Here is a 16996-nt window from a genome sequence, read left to right as displayed (position 1 = left end):
ATTTACTTTTCTTGGTTAGACACCTAGGAATGTACTTGCTGGGCCTGCATGAACTTTATGTTGAACCTTTTGAGAAACTACCAGACTGTTTTCCAGAATATTTTTCAAACTTTTTTCTAAAATGGTGGCACGATTTTACATTCCCACTAGTGTTGTATGAGGGTTCCAGTTTCCCCACATGCTTGTCAACACTTGTTATTGATCATGCTTTTGAGTCTAGCCATCCTAGGGGGCATGAAGTAATCACTCACCGTGGTTTTGATTTGTATTTCCCTGGTGGCTAATGATGTTGAGCATCATTTCATGTACTTACTGGCCATTGTATATCTACTCTGGAGAAATGTGTATTCAGATTCTTTGCCCATTTTTTTTTAATCACTATTTTATTGAGGTCATAATAGTTGATAACATTGTTTAAATTTCAGTTGTACATTATTATTAGTCAGTCACCATACACATGTGCCTCTTTACCCCTTATGCCCACCCCCTAATCCCCACTCTCCTTCCCTTCTGGTAACCACTAATCTGTTCTCTTTGTTCATGTGTTTATTTTCCACATATGAGTGAAATCATGTGGTGTTTGTCTCTTTCTGGCTTATTTTGCTTAGCATAATACCCTCAAAGTCCATCCATGTTGTTGGAAGTGGGGCAATTTTGTCCTTTTTCGTGGCTGAGTAGTATTCCATTGTATATATATCTGTAGATATAGATATAGATACAGATATACACCGTATCTTCTTTATCCAGTCATCAGTCAACGGGCACTTGGGTTGCTCTCACATCTTGGCTATTGTGAATAATACTGCAGTGAACATTGGGGTGCATAAGTCTCTTTGAATTGTTGATTTCAAGTTCTTTGGATAAATGTCCAGTATGTGATAGCTGGATGATATGGTATTTCTATTTTTAATATTTTGAGATATCTGCATACTGTTTTCCATGGTGGCTGCACCAGTTTGCATTCCCTCCAGCAGTGTATTTGGGTTCCCTTTTTTCCGCATCCTCTCCAGCATTTGTTATTTTTTGTCTTGGTAATTATAGCCATTCTAACAGGTGTAAGGTGATATCTAAGGTGTAGTTTTGATTTGCATTTCCCTATTGTTTAGTGATGCTGAGCATCTTTTCATGTGCCTATTGGCCATCTGTATATTTTCTTTGGAAAAATGGCTGTTCGTATCCTCTGCCCATTTTTTGATTGGGTTGTTTGGTTTTTCTTGTTGTTGAATTGTGAGTTCTTTATATATTTTGGACATTAACCCCCTGTTGGATATATGATTTGCAGATATTTTCTCCCAGTTGGTTGGTTGTCTTTTTGTTTTGTTCCTGGTTTCCTTTGTAGAAGCTTGTTAGTCTGACATAGTCCCATTTGTTGATTTTTTTCTTTTGTTTTCCTTGGCCAAGTTGACATGGTATTCAAAAAGATGTTCCAAGGCCGATGTCAAAGAGTGTACTGCCTATATCTTCTAGGAGTTTTATGGTTTTCTGCCTTACCTTCAAGTCTTTAACCAATTTTAAGTTAATATTGTATGGCGAAAGATAGTAGTCTTTCATTCTTTTGCATGTGGCTGTCCAATTTTCCAACACCATTTATTGAAGAGACTTTCCTTTCTCCATTGTATCTTCTTGGCTCCTTTGTTGAAGATTAGCTCTCCGTAGATGTGTGGTTTTATTTCTGGGCTTTCATTTCAGTTCCATTGATATGTGTGTGTGTTTTTGTACCAGTACCATGCTGTTTTGATTACTGAAGCTTTGTAGTATATTTGGAAGTCAGGGATTGTGATGCCTCCAGCTTTGTTCTTTTTTCTCAGGATGGCTTTAGCTATTGGGAGTCTTTTGTTGCCTCATGAATTTTAGGATTCTTTGTTCTGAAGAATGTCATTGGGATTCGGTTAAGATTACATTGAATCTGTAGATTGCTTTTGCTAGTATGGGTATTTTAACTATGTTTATTCTTCCAATCCATGTGCATGGACTATCTTTCCATTTCTTTATGTCATCATTGATTTCTTTCAATAATGTCTTATAGTTTTCATTGTATAGGTCTTTCACCTCTTTGGTTAAATTTATTCCTAGGTATTTTATTCTTTTTGTTGCAATTTTAAATGGGGTTGTATTCTTGAGTTCTTGTTCTGTTAGTTCGTTATTAGACTATAGAAATGCAACTGATTTTTCTAAGTTGACTCTGTACTCTGGAACTTTGCTGTAGTTGTTGGTTTATCTCCTTGCTCAAGGCTTTGTAAACCCTTTCTTTTTTGCTTTTTTTTTTTACCCCAGGTATGAGGTCCTTCTTAATCACTTCATGTAGGGGGGACTCTTGTGATGAACTCCCTCAGCTTTTGTTTATCTGGGAAAGTGTTTGTTTCTGCCTCGTATCGGAAGGATATTTTCACTGGATGGAGTATTCTTGGCTGAAAGTTTTTGTCTTTCAGTATTTTGAATCTATTCATTCCACTCTCTCCTAGCCTGTAATGTTTCTGCTGTGAAATCTGCGGAAAGCCCAATAGGGGTTCCTTTGTAGGTTGTTTTCTTCTGCCTTGCTGCCCTTGATATTTTTTCTTTTTTGTTGACATTTGCCAATTTTAATGGTATATGTCTTGGAGAAGGTCTTTTTGCGTCGATGTAATTAGGAGTTCTATTAGCTTCATTTACATGTATTTCCATCTCCTTTCTCAGGTTTGGGAAGTTCTCAGCTATTACTTCTTTGAGCAAGCTTTTTGTTCCTTTCTCCCTCACTTCTCCCTCTGGAATACCTATAATCCTTGTGTGGCATTTCCTAGTTTAGTCATATATTTCTCGGAGAATCTTTTTGTTTCTTTTCAGTCTTAGCTCTCTCTCCTCCATCTGCAACATTTCTGTTTCTGTCCTGTAAATTACTGATTCTCTCCTCCATAATATCAGCTCTGTTTTTTAAGGACTCCAGATTTTCCTTTATCTCATTCATTGTGTTGTTCATCTCTTAACATTTCTGATTTTTTTTAATAGTTTCAGTCCCTTTTGTGAAGAATTCCCTCTGTTCATTAATTTTATTCCTGAGATCATTAAACTGTCTTTGAGTTTTCTTGTAACTTGTTGAATATTTTTATGATAGCTAGTTTGAATTCTCTCATTTAAATTGTAAATTTCTGTGACTTCAGGATAGATTTCTGGGTTCTTGTCATTTTCCTTCTGGTCTGGAGTGTTAATCTACCTCTTCATGCTATTAGATGAGGTGGACTTTTGCTAACACATAGTGGTCCTGTCTGGTCACAGATTCCACCTGCCACCACTGAGTGGGGAGCAGGAGTGGGGTTTCCTGAGCCCTCTGCCACCCTGGCAGATGTGCCTGTCCGTTGGAAGCTCTGAAGACAGGGCCTGTCTGCATTTGCCCACTGGATGCTGCTGCTTTACACACATATGTGCAGGCGCTCTGGCGGGGATCCCTGTTCTGGCCTACTGGCTGAGCTGGTGTGCCAGGTGGTGAGGGGAGGGGCTCTGTCTTTGGCATGCCAGATCCCACATGCCCTAACTCTGCACTTCTCTCTGCCGGCCTGCGCTGCTCAGCTTGATGTGAACACCTCCGCGATTGCTTTGCTGCCTTGGTGTGGAGTGTTCTCACAGGCTGCAGGGCAGCTCCATGAGCACAGTCATTCCCACAGTGGGCTGCCGTTTTCCCCTTCTCCTCTCAGTGTCACATGCCGGCTGCTGACGAGGTCCCATGCCCTAGATCACTACTGCTTGGGAGGGAGAGATCGCCTTACCTCCTTCCACTGCCTCCTGGGTGGTCCATCTTCAGGCATATGGCTCTGTGGATGTCTAAGACGTCTGTTGTGTTGTGTGAATGTCCTTTTCCTTGTCTCTTAGTGGGGAGAGACTAAGGGATGAGCTCACTCCAGCATGATGCTGATGTCAATCAAACCTTTGCCCATCTTTTTAATTAGGTTTTTTGTCTTTTTGTTATTGAGTTGTATAAGTTCTGTGTATATTCCAGATACAAGTTCAATATCAGATAGGAGATTTGTAAATATTTTCTCCCATTCTGTGGGTTGTGTTACTTTCTTGATGGTATCCTTTGAAGCATGACAGTTTTGCTTTTTTGTTTTGTTTTGTTGTTTTTTTTTTTGAGGACAATTAGCCCTGAGCTAACATCTGTTGCCACTCCTCCTCTTTTTGCTGAGGAAGACTGGCCCTGAGCTAACATCTATTCCCATCTTCCTCTATTTATGTGTGGGATGCCTGCCACAGCATGGATGGATTGATAAGCAATGTGTAGGTCTGTGTCCCGGATCTGAACTGACGAACTCTGGTTTTCTGAAGCAGAGCCGGGTGAATTGAACTGCTGCACCGCTGTGTTTGACTTTTGATAGAACACAGTTTCTTTCTTTTGTTGCTTGTGCTTCGGTGTCACATCTGAGAAACCATTGCCTAATCCAAGTCACCAAGTTATACCCCTGCGTTTTCTTCTAAGACTTGTATAGTTTTAGCTTTTACATTTAGATCCTTAATCCTTTTGAGGTAGTTTTTTATATGTGATGTGAAAAATGGATCCAAATTTATTCTTAAGCAAAATCTAAATTAGGTTTACACCTGAGAACCAGAATCAGTTGGCTATATGTGTATGTTAAGAGACTTATTGTAAAGAATTGGTTTCCGTGGTAGTTTGGGGCCAGGCAGGCGAACAGCCTGTTGAAGGGTCAGTGGGAACTCTCAGGTATGGGCTGGAGCTCCTGCCCACAGGCGGGATTGCTTCTTGCGTGAGGAGCCCTCAGCTCTGTCCTCAAGGCCTTTCAGCTGCCTGAAGCAGGCCCACTGAGATTATTTAGGATAATTTCCCTCATGTAAAGGAAACTGATTATAGACTTAATCACCTCTACAAAATACCTTCAAAGCTGCACCTAGATTAGTGTTTAACTGAATAACTGGGAGCTCTGGCCCAGCCCAGTTGACGCATAGAACTGACCGTCACAGTCCACCCCTTGCCAGCTTGGCATCCATGTACATCTTAGTTAATAGTTAATTTCCAAGTAAAGACAATAGCAGAGTCAGACTTCAGGCTAACATGACACAACTGTTCTGCAAACAACTGAAAATGCATTCGCCTCTTCCCCATAAGAGGATGCAAACTCCACGAGTGATGTTTGCTCTTCTCCTTTGCTATCCTGTAACTTTGTAAATACCATGAGATAAAGCTAACTTATCAATACACATTATGTTAGATAAGAGAAAAAGAGGGAAGAAAACAAAAATATTTGCTAAATTGAACGTATATACAAATATATCGATAACAGAATAGGATGAAATACTCAAATTATTGCAGTCCTTATTTCTCCAGCTGGTCCCATGGGTGTAACTGTGTTTATTTTCCCAAAACACTGGTTTAGATGATGTTGCTATACAGTGAACATAATTTTAAGTCAGGTCATGGCATGCAATGTTGAGCACTTTGAAATTTAAAAATTTACGTGGTCTTTTTCGTGCTAGCTTTCTTAGTTTCCCGGACATCTCAGTAGTGCCAGACTCCCCTGTCCCTTGAGTCCTGTGGTCCGTGCCTGACTGCCCGTGCTCATAGTGGTTTTTCCTCCTGGAAACCACTCCTGAAGTACTTTTAATCTTTGAAGAACTAAAACTGTTTGTTATCTCTACAATGTTTATTTTTACAAGTTAGAGTTAATATATCTCTTTTGCTCCCAAGGCACTTATACCTTTAACTTAGTACTTTTTAAAAATATATATATATAATTATGGCTAGGTATTCACCTGTTTCCCCTTGTTAGAGTCTATACCACTTGAAAGCAGAAACTATTCATTTTTGTATTTTTAAAGACTGTTTAGTAAAAGCACTTTACAGTCTTTTTCAATAGATATTTGTTGAATGAATGCTGGAAAAATAAGTCTTACTAAGGAAATGTGTGTCTTAAAACGATCTCTCTCTCTTTTCCCTCCCTCCCTCCATCATTGAGAGTGCACTGGGTATCAGACAGTGTGTTGGGGACACAGTAGTGAGCAGACACTCTGTCCTCACAGCTCACAGTGAGTGTCCTGGTTCAGTTAGAAGGTTCTCTTTAAACTTTATTGTTTTTTAGTTTCTAAAGGGATTATGATCTTTATAATAAATTCAAAGAAAACAGATAGATATAATGTAAAAAGTGGTGTTCCCCTTGCCTTAATCCCGGATCTTAGCCCCTAGAAGTATACGCGTTACAGATTGGTGTGTGTCCTTCTCGTCCTACACGTCTAGATGCAGATAAGTTTATCTGGTATTAAAAAATAACTTGCCTTTTTTTGGACCTAACAATATATTACAGATCTCTTTACACACCCATCCCATATAGATCTAACTCATTTCTGATGACTGAATTGTATTCTGTTTTATGCTTATATCATAATTTGTCTAATTCATTCTATTGATGGATGTGTAGATTTTTTAAACAGTTTTTTGCTGCTGTGCTCATGCATATCTGTGTTTTTACTTATACTAGTGTTTCTGAGGGATAGATTGCTTAGATGTGAGTTTCATGGGCCATTGGTTGTACATTCTGACGCATGCTCAAAGGCTGGGGAAGTTAGACTGTTTGCTAAGAATTGTAATTATACATTTTTCATGCCTTTGCATTTACGTTTTCTTTTTTGTTTGTTTGTTTTACTATCTCAGCAAGTCTGGAAAAGTTTGAAATTCCAGTAAAAATTCGTTTGAGCCCTGAACCGTGGACCCCTGAAACTGGTCTGGTGACAGATGCCTTCAAGCTGAAACGCAAAGAGCTTAAAACACATTACCAGGCGGACATTGAGCGAATGTATGGAAGAAAATAATTATTGTCTTTCAGCATCAGTTTGCTACAGGGAGCTCAGATCAAATAGGGAAATACTTGAAATGCATGTCTCAGACTGTGAGGCGAACTCCATTCCTCATATTAAACCTAAACTGTTATTTCTCATGACATCACCATTTTTAACCCACAGGATTAGTAAAATATTAAGACAGCAAACTTGTGTCTGTCTCTTCTTTCTTCCCTCCTCCAGTTCACTTTCCCACCTAGGACTGCACTTGTCAGCATGAGGACTTTCTGAATCATACTGGGGAACAGTGATTTTAAAACCTCAAGTTTTTAAACATGATTTATATGTTCTGTATAATGTTCAGTTTGTAACTTTTTAAAGTTTGGATGTATAGAGGGATAAATAGGAAATATAAGAATTGGTTATTTGGGGGGCTTTTTTACTTACAGTATTTAAAAATGCAAGGGTATGGATGTGGAATTATGTAAATTTCAAATGCCTATCAATCAAATCATTGTTGAACAAAAGATTTGTTGCTGTGTAATTATTGTCTTGTAAGCATTTGAGAGAAATAAATATACCCATACTTAACGTTTTAAGAAATTGAGACCTTGTGAATATATGCCTGACATCGTCTTCTTTATATATTTATTTTTTATTAGAAAAAATCGAAGTTTGGTTGGTGCTGCATGAAACAAAATAGCAATAGAGGGTTATGATTTAATAGTAAAGAAGAAAACACAGCGTGTAGTCACAGCACTGGGTAATGAGTCTGTATAGCTTCCCGTCAGCGTACACAGTCTGCCCGTTAGCTTCTGAAACTAGGGGACTATCCAGGCAATTCTAAAAGTTAGGGTACAATTTAAAAAACAAAGGATAGAAAGTTCTTTATTTCCTGGACCATATGTATATTTATGACACATTAGTCAAGGAAAATTATTCTATCCCACTCTCCTACTTTTAGTCTAGACGTTTAATCATATATCTCATTTCAAAATTAGGAATTTCTTTTGATGGTTTGGGTGGGGAGTGTGTGTGCGTCAGTGTCTGTTGGTAGCTTATTAAAAAAGCACCTTACCTTTTCCTTCTCCCATAACCTTTCTGCACTAGAACATGAAATAATTTAGAATGCTCTGAGTACAGCATTCTTACTAAGACTCATGGGACTTTAATTAACTTTGTAATGAGGTGAGTTAAGATTTAATTTGCAGGTTTTTGTGTCAGTGTGAGCATTCTTTGTGATTCTAAAAACATTGCTATGTATGATACATAGTCTTTACAGATGTGTTGCTTGTCTCTCGTTATTTGAACATTATCAAGAGTAATATTGCACTAGTTAAGATGTGTTCAAATCAGGACTTTAAAAAATCGCAGGTACCATGTTTTTCGTATGAGTTATTTTCCTGATTCTCAGTTACTTCGGGCATCAAAGGCAAAAAAAAAAAAAAAAAAAAAGGAAAGATAGGAAAGTAGATCTGTGTAGGATGTTGGGAGTGTTGAAGACCCAGGGCCCTGTGAGTCTGGGTCATGTCACAAACACGTCATATTTGGTGATATTACAATATGGTGTTTTGTTTTGAGCTTTTCTTGTATTTTTGTATATTTGTATTATGTTTTGAATGCTTTCCTCATCATAGTTTAAATTTTCATAAAATTGGAAAAATTTGGAAAAACTGCCAAGAAGAAGTAAAAATGTGAAGGAAACTAAATGGAACCTCTTTATCAGGATGGTGTGATCTAAAAATGAAAGTCAGGGTGGGTGGAGAGAATTTGTTACTCATGCTTTATCTTTAGAATAATTGTTTGCTTTCAAATGATTTTTGAAAAGTTGTATTTACAAAAAAGTTCAGTGCTTCAAAGGGGAGAGATCAGTATAATTGTGACTTCAAATAGTATCATGAATATGTACCCTATCACTGATTCAGAATAAAAGTTGTTTCTTTTCAGAAACACCTAATAAGGCTGGTTTAATCTGTATCTAGTTCCATGCTGCTCATTTTTTATAGTTCCTTTTGGTACTAAAATATCAGATGCCAGGTGTCAGATGCCACAGCAGAATGTGGAATGAAGTAAGTAGAATCCCCTTCAAACAAATTACTCTCTCACCCACCCAGCTTGAGTCACTTGAAAAATAGCATCTTTTAATATTACCCTTTCAAAAAGAAAAAGTTGGTTGATTTAAAAGAAAAACACAAGACAGCTGTAATTCCGTTAAAAGAAATACTGGTTTAACCAGAAGATACTTGGGGAGGAAAACTTTCATGAATTTCAAATATTAAATGCACGCACAAATATTAGATCCACGCATCCGAAAATCGACCATGGAGCCTGAAAGAATGGTGTCTAAGAACTATTGTTTTCTGGAAATGCAAGCTGTGTGAAGAATTCTTAAACCTCTCCTGTTCCAGTAAGCTCAGCAGTTGATAGCTCGTGGATTGGTGGCCGCCTCCACTTCTCTCCTTTCCCTACAGATCCCCTTCCCCTGCTGGGATTTTAAGCCTCAACTTACATTAACGTTTTTACTGATAACAGAACAAAACTAAAAGTGGTGTCTACTTTCTAAGTACTGCTGTGTTTCTGAGTAACGCCTTCAATATCCGTGATGTTCTCTAAAGCTTGCAGTTTTTCCAGCAATGTTTAAAAGTAGGTTAGTTTGGAATAACTTTTTGCTGCTAATATACACAAGATTTTATAGTTTTTAAACAATTACTCCCTGTGATACAACTTTAAAACTTAAAAACAATCTCTGATGTGTGGGTTCTTTCTTTTGTAGGAAGATTATGTGCATCTGTGGCGTTTTGAAGGGGGATCTGCTTTTAAACAGTGTACATACTGGACCACACTGAAATGTAATGTACCCTTTCAGTATACTTACAATTGGGTGTTTACCATGAGTTCATTTTCAATGTCATCTTGGTTATTGCTGTTTTCTGCTTGAGGAAGTGTATGTCCTAAAGAAGCAACATAACTACATGGTATGGATTATTTATTTGTAACTTGACATGAAGTTTGAAGAATAAAGATACGTAAAAAAGTTTCTGATGGTGAAACTCAGTATTTCATTTTTCTAAAAAAAAACTCTTCATAGTAAAAGTTAAACTTGCATTGACATTCCTGAATTACTTGCTGAAAAAAGAGTTTGGGGAATTTCCTTTGTTGGCCTACCAATCCACTTGAAGGGAAATGTCTTGTTCTAGAAATTTTGTTCTTAATCTGCTTAATCTGCTAGCATTCTTCTAGCCCTCTATCCTTCCATCCAGCTTGCCCTCCCCTCCTCCTTCCCACTCCTGCCTTTCGGTTTTGACAGTGCAGAAGCTCTGCTGTCGACATGTTAAAGTCAGTGCTGATGAAATGTTTTCTCCTGTTAACAATATTTGCATAACATGAGTCTTGAATAGAGATGATAAATTAAAATTTGGGGGGGAAGCAATGTGGCAACCGTAAAATATCTAGATTTTGTGCCAACATTTAATCCTATAGTTGTGGGAGGAAGAGTTCTGTCATGCCATGTTGTCTCAGAAACCAACCCTTCCTTGCCTTCAACTATCAGTTCCTGTTTGTTTCTGACAAAGCTGGGTATAACCTGCACCTTTATACTAACATACTTTTTAAAAAGTAGGTCTTTCTACATCATCCTGTAACTGGCAGAACCTTCAATTAAGCGTCTAGCAGCTTCACTGTTTTCTTGCATCAACGTAAAGAGATCATTGTGCCTTATTTCTCTGTCATTAACTTTGCTCAGATTATTCTTTTAAACATTGGTAGCTTAATATTTCTACTGCACAAAATACATCTGTAATCTTAGGATGAGGCAGTTGCGTCTGTATTGTTATGGAAAGATTCTGTGGACATACTGTATACTAGCAGGCTGTGTACACACATGTAACCTGATTTAAGTAGTAAAATATGTTATCTTCGATCTGATCCACCCACCCAACCCCCTGCCAAAAAGCCCAGCTTGTCTCATTCCCTTCTAATGGGTCCACGGTCAAACATGTAGGCTGCAAGACACATCCAGTTCAGAAACACTTCTGGCCCCAGAGCCTTAACATGGTGCCTAGGCCCCTGAGGAGGCATTCAATAACTCAGTGATTAAAAATGTTAACAAAATTATAATGGAAATGCATATGTGTCCATGTTTAATGTTATGTGCATTTTTCTAGTTCAGTTCAGACTTTTGAAAACACTTTTCACCAACCCTTCCTCATTACTGTCCTTATTTATTGATACCTTTGAATACTGTTGACTCTGGTGAGATTCATTCAGAAGCAACTTCTCCCATTTGGTGATTCCTCGTTAGATTAATCCTTGTTCTTTGTGAAGAAAGGCTATTCTCCTGTGTGAGTTCTGTTACCAATAAAACGGGGTGTCAGGTTGAAGCCTTTTCTGCACAGGTTACTTTTATGGAAGTATAGCTTCTCTCCAGTATGGGTTTTTTTGATGCTGACAATTTTCCCGCATTTAGTGCACTTACAGATTTTTCTTTCTGGAACGTGTTTTCTCATTTTGAGAGAGGGATGAGCTACAGGTTTTCCCACGCTGTCTGCATGTGCAGGGTTTCTTCACAGGATTCCCGGTGAGTTCTTTCATGTTTAGTCAAGGGCAAGCTACAGGTGAAGATTTCCCCACAGTGACCGTGTTTGTGGGGTTTCTCATTTATAAATGATGTTGACTGAAGAGTGCATCATAACTAGATTTTCCCACTTTCTTCACATTCGTAGTTTTTAATTTTTTTAGAACTTGTATGAACCCTCACATGTTGAATAAGGGAGGGGCAGTCCCTAAAGACTTTATCAAAATTTTACAATCATAGGATTTTGTCCCTGTATGATTTTTCACATGGCTAAGTGGTGACTAAGACAGCAGTTTTCAAACTTTTTGGTTTCAGGATCTTTTTGCAATCTGAAAGAAATTATTGACAAAATTATTGAGGACTCTTTCTAGTCCTATTGAGGACTTTTTTGGTTTTGTGGCTTACATCTATTGATATTTTAAGACACAGTCTTTTTCTTTCTAAAGTGTTTGTGCTTTACCATGAAATGTGAGGAATTTAGGAATCATTCACTTTGGTTTTCCTTAATGACCATAGTCGTATGAAGAGAAAAAGTTTTAAGTGAGAGACAAGGGTCCCCCCATCCCTGACTCCCAGCTTCCCACTGGGAAAAAACAAAATGGTAGCTGTTCGAAGAACACAGTGTGGAAGATTGGTTCCGTGATATTGCAAAATCCCATATTCATTCAAAAAATAGGAATGAAAAACCTGCCACTATCTTGTCCAAATAATTTGATGCCCCAGCTTTCAAGATTTTATTGATCAAAGCCTTTAGCTCCAATGCCCGTCTTGGCCATTGGGCTTTGTCAGCCCTCATGGACATATTCCGGACCTCGTCATTCCTCAGAAGTACTCAGCGTCTGAAATGGGAAAAGGGGAGGATGTTGAAGACTAAATGGCTGAATGGGATCAGAGAATGGCTTTAACGACAGGCCTGGATGGGCAGGGTGTTCAGGCTGGTTGCTAAGGATGGAGAGGGGCGGGAAGGTGCTCATGTATAAAATATTAACTCTAACAACCCAGCAATGTGTGGGCCTGGAAGGCCTGGAGTCTGGTGCTGAGAGATGGCCCTCATGGTCCCTCAGCCACCCAAACCCATTGCGGCCTCCTGCCCCTTTTGAGTACTTCCCAGGCCAGCCCAGGGCACCTTCCTTTCCCCTGCTACGTGCTCTGCCTGCCCTGCATAGTAGCCCTCAGCTCAGCTTCAGCACTGACCTAGCATCACTTACTCACCTCGCTGGGCCTGAACGATTTCTGCCTCGAAAGGATTGTGGCAAAACCTCTGAGAATAAAAGGAAGTTCCCACAAATGTAAGGAAAGATGCTCTTCTATAGCCATGGTCACCAGTAGCCACCAGAATCTGTTTGAAACCTGTTCAATTGATCAATAGCTCATCTTATTTTGGAAAGCAATATCCATCAGGTTGGAAAATGTTCTTATGTTTTTCGCCCATTTCCAGGAATCTAAGAAAATACCTGAGATGTGGATTGAGAGTTCTTGCACAGAGGCCTTCCTTGTGGAGTTGTTTATAGTAACCATCAATTGGAAACAACCTAAGTGCCCTCCTACCTAAATAGCTAAATATTATATAACATCCACTTGAATGATTATATTGGCAAGAAAAGTGTTCATATAACTTTTTATCCATAAGGATTATTTCTTATGAGTTGTTTGGGGAGAAGAAAGTGGGAATAAAAATTCAATAGGCACTTCAGGTCATAAAATTACATGTGTGAGTGTGTGTGTGTTGCATGTATATTGTATAGAAAAAAGCCTGGAAGGTAATGTGCCAACATGGTGGTCATTATGGAAATGTGGCTGACTTATTTTTCTCTTCATGCTTTCCTTTATTAAAATTTTTTTACAATGGCGTTACTGCTATCATAAAAATGCAAGTTTATGAGATTAAATAGTTTAAAGCTTTTTTATTTTTCTTATCCTAACAAAATTAATAATTTTTAAGAAAACAGTCTTGAAATTGTCTCATGTTTTGGTAAAGAAATAACCAGAAACTCTTTTATTTTCTAATCTCATTGTATTTATATTAGTTTCCTAGGGCTGCCATTCACATGGTACCACAATTTGGCTTTCACTTAAAGCAGCAGGACTCTGTTCGCTCACGGTTCTGGAGGCCGGAAGTCTGAAATCAAGGTGTCAGCTGGCCGTGCTCCCTCTGAAAGCTGCAGGAGAATCTTTGCTTGCCTTTTGCTAGCTGTGGTAGTTCGCTGTGGTCTTTGGCGTTCCTTGGTGTGTGGATGCATCCCTCCAATGCTTGTCTGCGCATCGCATTCTCCCCATGTCTTCACATTGTCTTCTCTCTGTGCCGATCTCTGTCCAAATTTCCCCTGTTATAAGGACACAGTCACATTGGATTAGGGCCCACTGTGCTGACCTCATCTTAACCCGGTCATCTGCAATGACCCGTCTCCAAATAAGGTCACATTCTGCGGTACCAGGAGTTATAACTTCGACATATCTTTTTGCCAGGGGACGCAACTCAACCCTTAACTGTCTTTGTATGTTTTTTGAAAGCTTTCTTCAGTTATACTCGTGCTTATCAATCTTGTTCTGTTTGTTCTGTCTTTACAATGTGATATTTGAGTATCTGTCCCTGTCTTCTATGCTTGCACTAAAAAATTGCTTTCTCTGGTAATTCCCTCCGTGTTCTGTATGTCTCTATTTTCTGTTGTTAATCTGATTTTTCTTCTTATTTACTGCTTCATTACGCTATTGGAATTTTTCTATAACTGAATTCTGTGGAACGTTTGCCCCCCAAACAGATCTTTTCTGAACTCTTTGTGTGTATCCAATAGATTTGTTATGTCTTTCCCTCTCCCCCTTTTTAATGTAGAATTTTGTCAGTATTAGGTCAGATGGTATATTGTTTTCACATCCATTTAAATAAGTGTGAGTAATTTGCTGATCTTTTTAAACAGCTCCCATGAGAAAAGGGAAATTCGGAGATTTCTCCCCTCTTTTTTCCTGAAAGTTGCTCAGTTCTCCTTTGTCTTTTGGGTTTGTTTTTGGCTGGCTTTCTGATTCAGGTTCTCGGCATTCGGCATTCGGTGTTGTCCCTGTCATCCCTGCTTCCTGCCCCCAGGCCAGCGGCCACCCCTGCAGGATCATTGCGCCAAATGTCCTTTAAAGGCCAGGCCTGTGGCTCCATCCTTACTGTAATATCCTTTTTGAAAAGCTCTTATTTGAAAGTAATTTCAGACATAAAAAGTTGCAAAAATGTTCTGTTAGTTTGTTGAGAATTGCTAATCTAACATTATACATGAATTTATGCTCATTAAATTTCTAGCAATTCAGAAATGTAGACTAAAAATGAAAATCCTCCATAGATACACAGAGTTTATAAAGAGCATGTTATGGGCTGAATTATATCCCCCCCAAATTCATGTATTGAAGCTCTAACCCCAGTACCTCAGAATGTGGTAATTAAATTAAAATGAGGCCTTAGAGTGGGCCCTAATGCAGTATGACTGGTGTCCATATAAGGGGAGATTAGGACTCAGACACACACAGAGGAAAAAACACAAGAAGACAAGCCAAGAAGACAGGCCTCAGAAGAAACCCACCCTGCCGACACCTTCATCTCGGACTTCCAGCCTCCGCAGTTGCTGTTTAAGCCTGCCAAGCTGTGGTATTTGCTATAGAAGCCCTGGCAAACTAGTAGAGAACATAACTGGATCACAGTCTGTCTTCTGTAAGTTGCCTTTTGTCATCAGTAGTATACGTTGGGCATCTTCTGATGTCAGTATGCCTAAGTTGACCTAATTAGTTAATAAATTGATCTTTTTAATGGCTACATAGTATTCCACATCATGGATGTATTATAATGTATTTTATCCTTCTTTTATTGCTGGGCATTTCGGTTACTCCAAGTTTTACTACTAGAATCAGTGTGACAACAAACAGCCCTTACTAACGTTTTTGTGCGTAAGTGGAGATTCTTCTATAGGCTAGCTCCCTAACAGTGAACGGGCTAGATCAAACCTTACAAGGTTTGCAAGCTATCCAATCATTATTTTGTTTTGAACGCATATATGCTGACTCCTCGGGTCAACTTAAATTCCTGAGGACGTGGATAATTTAGCGAACCTTCGTATCCCCAAGTCTAGTGTAATATGTCTTTCTTCTGAGAGATTCTGAATGAGTGTTTGCTATAGTATTGTTTCCATCAACTAGCCTTTGATCCAGGCTGAAATGCAGGGAACAAGGGGGAAAAGGATGTGCATTGTGACCCAGGCCGGCCCCATCCTGCCAGTTTCTGTGGACACTGTGTCCCCTTAGGATTTTTTGTCATGTATTCTCCACCTCCTCCCTTCCCCCATCTTTTCTCTCTGATTGTAAATAATAATTTGATATGCCTTTTGAGTCACTTGGGGAATTGTTCTGCCCTTTCCCAGGAATACACTAATAATGAGCAAAATAAAAATGAATACAGTACATCAATCAGACCGAGGCTCATGCAAGCATTTAATGGAGAACCGAAGACAGCCCTGCCTCCGTGTCTCTTACGTTCCCTCCTCCGCAGCATTTATAGGAAGCAGCGGGGGCCGTGTGGGGATAAGTGATGTTGCTGTCACAGCGTCTGCCACTTATTCCCCTTCTGTGAATCACCAGCCCTGTGATGCTGTCCACCATGCATGCTGACTGTCACCAGCTCCGCAGCTTCCCGTCTTCCCAAAGTGGCACAGACACAGAGCCTTTCTCCTACAGAATCATGAGCTGCTGGCAGAGCAGGAAATGCTATTTTCATGGATAGAGAGGATGATGGATGCAGACTCACCAGAGCGAGACACCCACAGTCACTGGTCACATACATGCCCTTGATGTCGAAACTGATCGTGGATATGTGAAGAAAAGGATGGTTTGTAAATTGCAGTGTCAGTAATAAGAATTGCTTTTTGAATTTTGTGATTGGTCTCTCCCTTTTTTTTTCCCCAAGTCTTTCCTGCTTTTTCTTTTCCTTTAAAGATACAGAGAAATGACTTCAGTTTTATTGGAAAAACCTCTCGAACAGCCATGCTCTGTAAGACACTAACAATTCTCATGCTTGTAGGTTCTGGAATAACAATAATTATAACAGTTAACACTAAGAAATTGCCAAGTATCTGATGCGTGTTACCTCTGTTAATCCCCATGACAGTACCACAAAAACGAGTGTCCTTATTCACGGATGAGGAAACTGAGTGGTTAAATGAGTAAGTGATGGAGCTGGGTAGGAACCCAGGCAATCTGAAGCACATTGCCCACCAGTCTGGTGGACTCCAATCTCCTAGACTCCAGACTCTCTTGGTTAATGCTGCCGGGACTTCTGAGCCGTCCTGGTGGTCCTGACTTGTTGAGTGGCTGTAATAACTCCAGACCACCCATCACCGCCCCAGTGCCTTGCTGACACATGAAGCTCACCCTGTCTGCCCAGCTAGTCTCTGGTCCTTGCTTCTTTGGTCCTACCCTAATGTCCCAGCATGGCACTGAGCATCTGCCCTGAACAGTTAACGAAATGATGACCACTCAGCTGATGGCTTTCTGTGTGTCCAGCCCTGCACCAAGTACTTTCTATCTGACCAGGAATAATGGACGCGTCGGCTGTGTGCCAACAGGAAGATTGCTAGGTTCTTAGACCAGAGTTTGTTAACTTTGGCTTAGAATAGCAACCTAGTGATCCTGTTGCTGACCCGT

The 16996-nt window shown here is 39.5% G+C and overlaps 1 protein-coding gene across 2 annotated transcripts in view; it reads left to right on the top strand.

Annotated features, from left to right (window-relative positions):
• The window catches only part of ACSL3 (acyl-CoA synthetase long chain family member 3), a 72773-nt gene extending 65402 nt beyond the window's left edge, over positions 1-7371 (top strand). For both annotated transcript variants that reach the window (XM_046644059.1, XM_046644058.1), the window contains one exon: positions 6629-7371. In XM_046644059.1, the coding sequence (XP_046500015.1) occupies positions 6629-6786 (158 nt within the window). In that variant the 3' untranslated portion in view covers positions 6787-7371. The remainder of the gene's footprint in view (positions 1-6628) is intronic.
• Positions 7372-16996: the final 9625 nt, after the last annotated feature.

This window comes from Equus quagga, chromosome 17 (genome assembly GCF_021613505.1).
Source record: "Equus quagga isolate Etosha38 chromosome 17, UCLA_HA_Equagga_1.0, whole genome shotgun sequence".
NCBI classification, from domain to species: domain Eukaryota; kingdom Metazoa; phylum Chordata; class Mammalia; order Perissodactyla; family Equidae; genus Equus; species Equus quagga.
This window is presented reverse-complemented; position numbering and strand designations above follow the sequence as displayed.